The sequence below is a fragment of the Equus przewalskii genome, chromosome 10 (assembly GCF_037783145.1).
Source record: "Equus przewalskii isolate Varuska chromosome 10, EquPr2, whole genome shotgun sequence".
Classification (NCBI taxonomy): Eukaryota; Metazoa; Chordata; class Mammalia; order Perissodactyla; family Equidae; genus Equus; species Equus przewalskii.
The window spans coordinates 15,764,778-15,776,087 of NC_091840.1; the positions used below are offsets into that span (position 1 = coordinate 15,764,778).

The 11,310-nt window shown below is 42.1% G+C and overlaps 1 protein-coding gene across 3 annotated transcripts in view; it reads right to left on the reverse strand.

The window, feature by feature from the left end:
- Positions 1-11,296, reverse strand: part of DCAF7 (DDB1 and CUL4 associated factor 7) — a 28,406-nt gene extending 17,110 nt beyond the window's left edge. The window contains exon 1 of one of the 3 annotated variants that reach the window (XR_011523304.1): positions 10,686-11,081. Coding sequence is in view for 2 of the 3 variants with exons in the window: in XM_070561674.1 (XP_070417775.1) it covers positions 10,686-11,201 (516 nt within the window). In the remaining variant the exon portion in view is untranslated. Of the gene's footprint in view, positions 1-10,685 lie in introns of all 3 variants that reach the window. The other 2 variants (XM_070561674.1, XM_070561673.1) reach the window with 2 other exon arrangements.
- Positions 11,297-11,310: the final 14 nt, after the last annotated feature.

Consider the following 11,310-nt stretch of genomic DNA (forward strand, 5'->3'; position numbering starts at 1 on the left):
AGGTGGACTTTCCCAGTGAGGGTGTCTGAGAAGGGAGAAGACTATGAGGCCTTGGAGGTATGAGTATGAGGCCTGGTAATTTCCAGCAGGACTGACTGGATCCAGGAAAAGGCTAGAGGCAGGGAGCTCAGCCCAGAGGTCCACAGGGGAAGAGGTGGGAAAGGTTAAGGGCTTATGGTGACTGCTGGTGACAATAGCAAGGGATAACCAGGGAGGGCCACAAGAGGGCTTTTGACTGAATGAACTGTTCTTAGGAAATTAAAAAGTTGACGTTCTGACCTTTGCTGAAAATAATATGTAAAGAAGAAAGACTCCAGATGGAACAGAGAAAATTAGCATCAGCCTTGGGGTGGGGGGAGAAAACAGACAAGAGGCTAAATTTTGGGGCTCATTGGGCAGAATAAAGAATAAACCTCTCATACAGATTGAGCCAGATATTTCATTCATGCATTTATTCAACGAATATTTACCAAGTGACTACTAGGTCCCAGGACCTAAGTGCTGGGGATACAGCAGCAGGCATAAAAGACACAATCCCTCTCTCTAACCATGCAAATAACACTGTGAGGTTAAACTAGAAGAGAAAATGCTACACTCACTTCTAAAAGTTGCCTTTCAAAGTATCAGAGATTTCTCACCAAACCTCAAAATATCAGCTCTTGTGAGCACTTGCCACTCGGGATCCCTTTAAGTAGATATTCAAGGCTTTCCACCACCCGGCCCTAGCCTACCTTATCTTCCACTTTGATTTATCCAGTCACTGCTTCCCATCCCTTTCCCGTCCCTTTCCTTACACTGCCCTCTATGCTTGTAAAACCCTCATACCTCCTTTCCATCAATCCAAATCCTGTCCACAATACAGCACAGTGGCATCAGGCTTCCAGGGCTCCTTATTTGCTACCTCTCGGGCCTTGGACATGTTACTTAACTTTGCTAAACCTGTTTCCCAATGTATCAAGTGAGGATGTTCACAGTACCCACCTCACAGAGCTCTATGTAACACCCGATGCATGTAAATTGCTTAGGAGAGTGCCTTACTCACTGTACGAGCTTTTCATATCCTTACATCTCACCTCCTTCGTAACCATCTGCAGTCTTCCTGGTGCAGGGATATTTCAGTACCTATCTATACCACCTATTGGGTTGACTTATGCCATCCTGCCTCAAGAAAGTACTTACATTACTGCCTTGTGCTATTTCACTTAATAAATGCCTTAAAAACAGGGCCTGTGTCTTACTTCTGCTTGTACTGCTGACAGCAATGGTTCCCAAACTTGGCTATCAGATTTACCCAGAGTGCTTTCACATTCCCGGGTTCCCCAACACTAGCCCAGGATTCTGATTCAACAAGCATCAAGTGGGCCTCAGGAGTCTATATTCTTAAGAACCTCCCTGGTGACCTGATTCAGCAAGGTTTGACAACTTCTGCGCAACAGAACCTAACCCAAGGAAGAAGTCAAAAAACAGCTGGGATTTAATCTTTCTTGATCTTCCCAAAGAATTCGGGTTTGCAGACGAGAGTTCTATCCCCAGCCTGACTTGAGCTCTTCTACTCCAAGTTGCCAACCAGGTATCAAGAGGAATAACAACTGGCTCTCACTGCTATTCAATTTTTTGTTCAGATACTCAGACATTTAAAATTTAATGATGAAAAGAATATATAAGTTCTCTGTGAAGATTCATATAACACAGAGGAAAGTGGTAAAGTCTCCCATTAACTCCACTCCTAATTCTACTCACTGACACTCAAAACACTGTTTGCTGTGTATCTTTCCAAATGGTTCTCTGTGCGTTTACATACATGTGTAAATGGTAGGTTTTTAAAAAAACATAAATAGGTTTGGACCATAAAATTCATTCTACAACTTAGTTTTAACAATGTATCTTCGAAGATCTTCTCATGTCAATACAGGTAGCTCTACCTCATTCTTCTGTAGCAGACTGTGTGGTAAGCAAACCATAACTGATTCAACAATTCATAGTTATTATAATTATATCTATTGTCTTGCTATTATAAACAATACTTTGTACACATGTACAGATGCTTTCTTTTATTGGAGAGATTGCTAGAAGTGTAATTGTTGCATCACATTTTAAATGTTAATAGATTCTGTCAAACAGTCTTCAAAGAGGTTGCTTCCATTTACGCTTTCATTAACAGTATATGAATGCCAATTTCCCCATACCTTTAAAAACACTGAAAATAATCAATCTTTCACAGTTTTTTAATCTGATGAAAAATGGCATTTCGCCATCATTTTACTATTGAGACTGAGCATATCTGTTTACTGACTACTTTCATTTCTAAATAACAACTGTTAACATCTGATTGCTTATGACGGACTGAGTTTAAGCACTATACTTAAAGTTTTACATGGATTACCTCACTTAATCCTCTCAACATCTCCATGATGTAGGTACTATTATTCTTCCCGGTGTCAGAAGATGCTGAGTAAAAGAGAGGTGAACTATCTTACACTTTAAATATCAGTAGTCCCATTCTACAACCCAAGCTCTTCACCATTATGTAGAAACACCAACTTAAAACATCTGCCAAGTTTTCTACTAAGTTGTGTATATCTTTTTCTTATTGATTTGTAGAAACTCTTACAGATGGAGACTGTGCCTTTATCTGTTATACATTTCCTTTGGTAAGCCCATAAAACTCTGGGGGGGGGGGTGCCTTTTTGGAGGTAGATATTTGATTATATTTTCAATTCTTCCATAATTTTTATTCAGATTTTCTACTTCTTAAGAAAAGTTTGGTATTTTGTTTCCCCTTAAAACAGATTTTTTATTTGCATCTAGATTTCTGACTGTAGCACTCTCATTCTTTACACTCCTCTCCCCCATTCCATATGTCCACCCATGCCCACAGGAAGGATGAATTTCTGCTCCGCTCCCTCTTGGAGGAATACTGAGGCTGATGGTTCTGCTCTTCCATCCTCACGCTTAACTAGCAATTGCTAAGCTGATTCGCTAAAGCCCAAGTCAGGCACGTGGGCATGTCTCACTAGTGGGCCTGACCACTCCATGGCAGACAGGCATGACAGCTCTCTTGCTCTTGCACATCCTTCTCCCTTGTGCAAAGGCAAACTGGCCTGCGCAGAATGAGTCTAGCTATCCTTTGCTCCAGCTTCTCAGCACCTTCAACTGAATGGAGGAGGTGAGGTTGGGTCTGCCCTTGAATTAGAAGTGGAAAAACAGAAAGCCTCATTTAAACTGAGAATAAGCTGCATTTTTCTAAGTCAGTTTACCAGGCAGTAGCACCACATTGGAGGCGCTTGTTCAGCATTTAATAGTGGGTCTAGATTTCTCCTTTAGCTACTATTTGTATATAACTTCCTTGATAAGAAGCCCCCAAGGGGAAAGAAGGTGACTGGTAGAATTTAGACACCAAAATTCTACCCTGAACCCCTTAGTATTATATTCTCTACCATTTTCTTGCTCAGACGTACAAGTTTTATCTACTTTAATGATCTTTCAATTGGGTTTATTTTATTTTTTAAATGTACTTTTAAATTGTAAGACAACTATAAAGTGCATGACCAGTGTATAAAATCAAAGTACAGAAGTATATAAAAAAAAAAAGTTAATAACTTCCCCACATCCCATCTCCAATATATCACATTATTAATTTGGTGTGCATTGCTTTTACACTCTTCTCTATGCTCAAACATATACATACACAAGTGTAAGTTTTCTCTAACTTTTAGAAAAATGGGATACTATATCCTATCCAATGCTATAAACCTTATTCTTTTTTTCTTTTTTTTTTTTTGAGGAAGATTAACCCTGAGCTAACATCTGCTGCCAATCCTCCTCTTTTTGCTGAGGAAGACTGGCCCCGAACTAACATCTGTGCGCATCTTCCTCTACTTTATATGTGGGATGCCTACCACAGCATGGCTTGACAAGGAGTGCCAGGTCCGCACCCAGGATCCAAACTGGCGAACCCTGGGCCACTGAAGCGGAATGTGCGAACTTAACCACTGCGCCACCAGGCTGGCCCCAATGTAAACCTTATTTTTTATTAAACAAAATAATGGGCATCCCTCAGGTCAATATGTATGTAGATCTAACTCATTCTTTTAATTGATGCACAATATTTCATAGAATAAATGTACCATACTATATGTCTCAATGATTCCCCTAACGGTGTACATTGTTTCCCCTTTCTGCCACTACTGTCTTGTACATATGTGCTTATGTACTGCTCTCTTTTTTTTTTAAAGATTTTATTTTTTTCCTTTTTTCCCCAAAGCCCCCCCAGTACACAGCTGTATTATATTCTTCGTTGTGGGTCCTTCTATTTGTGGCATGTGGGGCGCCGCGTCAGCGTGGTCTGATGAGCAGTGCCATGTCCGCACCCAGGATTCGAACCAACGAAACACTGGGCCACCTGCAGCGGAGTGCGCAAACTTAACCACTCAGCCACGGGGCCAGCCCCTGTACTGCTGTCTTTATATCCAGAAACCAAACTTCCAAGAATGGGACTGCTGTATAAGAAGGTATATGCATTATAAATTTTAATAGATGCTGTTCTATTTTCTAAATAGACTGTGGCAACTCACACTCCTACCAGCAATATGTAAAGGTGTTCATTTCTCTATATCGTCAACAACACTAGAAGCAATAACTTAATTTTTACAAACTTGAAAGGGAAAAATAACATCACAAGGTCAATTCTCATTTCCCTTAACTACCTGTGAAGTTGAGTATCTTTTCCTATTTACCAATCACTTGCATTTCCTCTCCTACGAACTCGCTATTTCTACTCTTGGCCATTTTTCTATCACATGAAGTAAATTAGCTCCTACTGTCTGTCATGTTTGGTTTTTCTTGTTTTTTTTTTTTTTAAGGTTGGCACCTGAGCTAACAACTGTTGCCAATCTTTTTTTTTTTCCTGCTTTTTCTCCCCAAATCCCCCCAGTACATAGTTGTATATTTTAGTTGTGGGTCCTTCTAGTTATGGTATGTGGGATGCCGCCTCAGCATGGCCTAACGAGCGGTGCCAGGTCTGTGCCCAGGAACTGAACCAGCAAAACCCTGGGCCACTGAAGCAGAGTGCACGAACTTAACCACTCAGCCACGGACCGGCCCATGTCGTTCTGAAAATACTTTCCCCTGGCTTATTACTTGCCTTTTGACTTTGTCCATAGGATATCTTTTCACATAGAAATGTTTTGTTTGTATGTATTATAAATTGTCCATCTTTTCCTTAGTCGACACTGGATTTAATGATTGGCTTAAAGACTGCCTTCTCCTCTGCTTACCCTCACTGCCCTAGTACAAATTTCCTGGTCAATTTTCTTTTACTATTGTTTGTGGGACTTTTCTTTACATTTAGATATTTGATCCAGAATTAGTTTTCATATATGATGTGAATTACAGGGTCCTAAATTTTTCTGCCAGAGGAACAACCAATTTATGTCATACAATTTATTTTTTCCTCAGTGAATTAAAGTTCTATCTTATCACATATTATATTTTTATATATACTTAGATCTGCTTTGGACCACTCTACGTGGTTCCACCAATCTCTCTGGCTAAAACTGTACCAGTTCCAGTATGTTTATTCACACCTGGTAGGGCAAGTGTTCCGCTCTGTTTTTCAACACTTGCCTTCTTTTTTTCCCATAATTTTTTTTTCACATCAGTATTTATTTAAGTCTGGAGACAGTACTGCAGTCCTGGCCCTGTTTTTACCTACTATGTCACTTTGGGCAAGTCACTTAGCTTATCTGGGCTTTAGTTTCCTCATCTTCCCATAAGTTTTGACATGTAGTATTTTTTCCAATCTGTTCATTTCCCTTAACTTAAAACATTTTTTTCTAAATACATGGTCGATTTTTTAAATTATCTTTTTAAAAAGTGCATTATTTTTCCATATAAATTTATATATTCTTAGGTCTATTCTCAGGTATTTATAATAGCACAATCTGTAATAGGTGCAGATTTGCACATTATTCCCTTATCTTCTATCATCAAATGTGGCTAGCCTAATTCCTCCTTCTCCTCTTAGAGAGGCTTCACTTGTTTGGTTGGATGTCCAGAAGATTCCTTCTTCACCCTTAAAATGTAGAAACATTCCTAGGAAATACGTCAGTGCCAAACGTTCTGCATCAATTTTTCTTGACACAGTTTGAACTCATTATTTCAAACCTTCATTTCTATAAAGTCTTCTTCAACTATGTATTTGAGTTTTTGTTTCATTTCTTTGGTCTTCTTCAGGTACACCAATTATACCTAAGTTAGATCATCTTTATTTTCTGCATCTATTATATTCTAATAGTTAATTTCTATTCATTTTCTCAGTCTGTCTTCCCTATCCTTCACTGTGTTTTCAGCAGTTTGCCTTCATTTTTATTCTCTTTCCAATGAGGCTTCTAATTCTGTGATAATTTTTGTTTTCTCTTCCACTATTTTCCTGGGCTTTACCTGCTGATGTTCCATTTTCTCCTGTTACCATGCCTTAGTTTACCTGATCCCCTGTATCTCTGCTTGGAGTTCTTTATTTTAAGTTCTTTGAATTTATGGTGGCAGGACTGGCCATTAATTTTCAATGGAGGTAAAAACATTTTTCTAGTGTGGGTACTTTACCTGCCACTTGTTTCCCATTTTTCCCCTCCTTTCTTATAGTATCTTTCTATAGCTACTGTGCTGGTTCCTTTTGAACAGGCAAGTTCTTCCTAGATGATCTGAAGGAGATTCCTAAGGGAGAGAGGCCAAGGCCATGTTCCAAGTTAGCAGAAACACTTGAAGTTTTTGCAGCTCCCCAGTCAACAGAGGTGAGGAGCTGTTAAGCTGCTCACAATTCAATCTCTCTTCCGAGTTGCCTCATCTAATGATCCACAGAAGACGGCACGTCTATGTGTCTCCTTGTATAGCTTAGCTCCCCTCACACCCAAGGTGTCAAACAGGGTCTGGAGAAGCTCCTCCTGCCAGCCTGTGCACCATTCTCAATGTCCCAAGCAAAAGACTGTCAATTTTGCCCATTAAAATCCTATGGTGGAGAACTGCGCTCTTCTGAGTTTGAAACCTGCAGCCACAGGTATCTTTCCTCAGCATCTCCTAGACCCATTCGATCTTCATCATACTGCCATCCTTCCTCACTTATGGGTGGAGCATAAAGAAAAATTATCTGACTTTAATCATCACATTGGCAATGCTTAGGTTACCCTGCTGCCTTTTTCTCCATAGTCTTCCCCGTCCTCCTGCTAAACTTCTCTCTCTCACCTCCACTGCCTTTCTGCAACTATTGCTTCACAACACCTTACCTCAACATGTGAAACAAATGCCCTTAAAAAGAAAAGGCTGTGAAGCAAGACTGTTTTTACTTTTATCTTTAAAGATTGGCACCTGAGCTAACATCTGTTGTCAATCTTTTTTTTTTTTCCCCTTTCTCCCCAAAGCCCCCCAGTACATAGTTGTATATTCTAATTGTAGGTCCTTCTGGCTCTGCTGTGTGGGACACCACCTCAGCATGGCTTGATGAGCCGTGCTAGGTCTGTACCCAGGATCCGAACCGGTGAAACCCTAGCCCGCCAAAGCAGAGGGCATGAACCTAACCACTCAGCCACGGGGGCAGCCCCATTTTTACTCATTTTTAAACTGTGGATATTACTATGTCAGATGTCTCCTAAGGAGCAGATACGCAACATAAAATATTTACTCCTTGGAGGCATGAACACATCTTCACTTTCCATGACTTTCATAACAATAACATAAATTACTGCTCACCTTACTCTTATACTTTAAAAAAATTAAAAAAGTGCCATGTCTACTTTATTATTATATGCTCCTTGAGGGAGGAAACCGTGTATTCCACTTTATTACACACAGTGCTAATATCAGAACATGAAGGTGAATGCGTGTGTATATCTAGAATTTTTTAAAAAGCCCCCAAGTTATCCAAATGAATTTACCACTCTACTCTGTAGAACATTTTCCCACAATTGCTAACATAACCAAAATCAGCTAAAGCAAAATTCTGAGGAAATAAACCAGCTTTTCTTGGTCTTTTCCATTTGTCCTCCCTTCAAGCCTTTTCCTAACTGATTATTGCTGATCAATGTCTGCAGAGAGGTCCTGCCTTGTCAAACTTTGAGATGAATTCTGGCATAGCACCCCTTCGGCTCCTGGCACAGAGGCTGACCGCTCAGCTCTGGCATTGTGGTCTCAGGCAGGCCAGACTACCTACAGAACACAGATTCATTCCTTGTTCAAATCACAGCATCTCCAATAAGTCTGTGTGAACCAGGTTAGGGCAAAAAGCAAAAAGCAGCAGCAATTTATCCAGTGGTCTCATGGAGGAATTAGTCCTCTCATTGTCTAGAAAAAAGAAAGGAGGAAGTTAAAACCAGAAGAATTTTATATTTTAAATTCCCCTGCTGACAGTCTTGCCAGGGACTGATGGAGCACTGCAAAATTCCAAAGATCTATCAAAAATACTTATGCGTACTAAAAGACTTTCTCTTTATTGCTGCCAATCTCACATCTACTAACAAAGGCTACAGAACGTTACTAAGTATCATCACTGTGCCTAAAACACATGTGTATGTGTTCACTACTATTTGTTGAATTGATGAGCAAATGAATGAGAATTCTAAAAGGTTGCCACAAATCCTGAGAAATGAAAAATTATATGATACAGTCAAAATCATTAGGTGCCAAACAGATAAAGTAACTGCATTAAAGATCTCAGAGGAATCAGCACAGGATGCCAAGGGAAACATTCATCCCATGTGTACAAGGTGGTCGGTCTTACCCGGATTCACCACCAGTATTCTTCAAAAAGCATCAGAGATACCTACAGTTTCCCTTCTCAGAACCTCAAAAATGTCTTCTAGATGTTAAATCTTAAAGCGCAAATGGTCAGCTAGCTAAATATTAGGGCAAAATAAATCCCATCACACTGCCAATTCTATTCAAAACCAACCCTGAAACATGCAACTAAGCAGAACAGAAGCCCAGAAACAGCCACCCATCTTTCCCCACAAAACAGGGGAAATACTACATGTCTAAAGACCACAGACATTGCCAAAACTCAGGAGAAATACCAGAGTTCTTCTATCAGAGCTAGTGTCTAAGCCAGGTAGAACAAGAGAAAATGGGCTTAAACCAGCACATTATAGTATTTGGAATATGACTACAAGAAGCTTCTAGACCACATAATGGGTTTGGTTGAAAGGAATCAAGGGAATTTTTTCCCCTGAGTCTTTAAAAGGCAGAGGAATGAACATAATAACCTTTTGAAGCAGCTTTCTGACCTAAGGTCCTGATTTCTCTCTGGAAAATACAAAAGTCAAATTTACCTAACACCCATATAACTCTCCTTGATTTTATTTCAATTATAGGCACTATATTCAATTGTAGGTTTTATAATAATAGCCAACATTTCTAAATTGCTTACTATGTGCCAGGCAGAGTTCCTAAGCCCATCACAAAGGAGACAAGATCTAACTCTAGAGAAACAGCTGTGCTCCTGAAAAACTGTAAACGAACTTACTATGTTCAAATGTTTTTTACAGGACCTTTATGTGTAAAAAAAAAAGAACCCCTTTCCTACAATAAACTGTGGGTCAGAAATAAGAGTGACCTGTGCAATGCCCCACAGCTAGTCAATGGACCAGACAAGACCCAACCCTAGGTCATCTGGCTTTTTCTCCCTGCACCATGCCTGTCACTGTCCATAGAGTTTTATTCTTCTTAAGTCATGGTGTTCATGCCGTCAAGCAGGACTACAGGCTTTAACCACTACTAGCCAAGGTTTTCAGTTGCTCTGATCACTATCAATCACAATGTTTACTCTAATACAATAAAAGGAAAAGATAAAGGGGTAAAGGAAAGAAAATTCTTCCAAGTGACTTATTCAACAACTTTCAAAAATAAATTTATGCTGCACTGCCAGCTTAAAAAGTTCCTCCTACTACCCGTGTTTCTATGAAGGGTTCTCAAATTGTGGATGTCCAGAAAGAAACTACTCAAGGTGAGACAACTGTATTAGCATGAAAGAAGCCAAAAGATACGGCAAGTGTCATCCTCCTCCACTCAGAAAACAATGACCGGATCACGGCCATAGGCCAGATTTCCAAAAAGAGACCACTCTGAAGAGGACGGATGTCAGGCAGCAACAGCAATCCTGGCAGAAGGGCTGGGGGCATAAATAGTCGTACGGGTGGTGGTGGCGGGGAGCTGCGCAGTGAAGAGTCATAACAGAAATCTGGTGTGGCCAGGAGTGAATGACTACCAAGTGAGGCGCCAGCATTTTCCTTCACAGCCATCACTCCGTCTTCCCTCCTCCACCCCCCAACTGAAGCAAGGCGGCCGGAGAAGAGAGGGACAGGAGTGGTAAACCGCGTAGCTTTCGGGTGTAAACTCGGCTTTGAGACCAGTTTCCGCCATGAAATAGCCATCTGACTCGGGTTAAGTCACAAGACTGTGCCTCAGTTTCCCCATCTGTAAAATGGGGGTAACCACACTCCTGACTACACAGGAAAGCTACCAGGATTAAATGAGACAACGAATGAGAAACCCTCTGCACAGCGCCGGCCACAGAGGAACCGCTCCGTGGCGCTAAGGCAAGTTCACAGGAGGGTCCTGGGATCTGGGCTCCGGCCCGGAAAGGGCGCTCCCAGGGCCCGCTCCCCGCCAGCCGGGTTCCGAGCCCTTGCCCGGCCCACCTTGTTGTTGTACTCCTCCACGAAGCTGCCCAGCGCCAGGCGAAAGCGCTTGTCGGGCCGCACACTCCAGTTCATGGCGTAGACGGTCCAGGGCGCTTCATACTTGTAGATCTCCTTCCGTTTGCCGTGCAGGGACATGGTGGCGGCGGCGGGGCCGCAGTGCGGGCCCGGTCGGCAGCGGGCTGCGGCGGGCGGAGCACGAGTCGAGCGGGGAGCCGGGCCGGGGACCGAGGGGTCGGAAAGGAGGCGGGGCGGGGGCGGGCAGGAACGGCCTAGTCCGGAAGCAGGGCCGCGGCAACAAACAACTACGAACGGGCCCGACCCCACTTTCAAACCCCCTTCGGCTCGGACAACCACCACCTTCCGTTTGAGACGCCGCCCCGCCCTCTCGAACGGAAGCCACGCGACACCCGCAGCGGCGCCGGCCGTTGGCTGCCTGACACGTCCTTTCGAACAACTGCTTCCCCTCATTGGCCATTGCACCTGAAGCTTCTGAAACCTTCTCGCTATTGGCATAAATGTCTGTCGTTTCAACTATTTGCCCCGCCCAACCCCAGGGGGCAGGCGCTTTCGCAGCCCCGAAGATCATTGGCTGACAAAGATGTCAGTCAGACAGATAACGGCG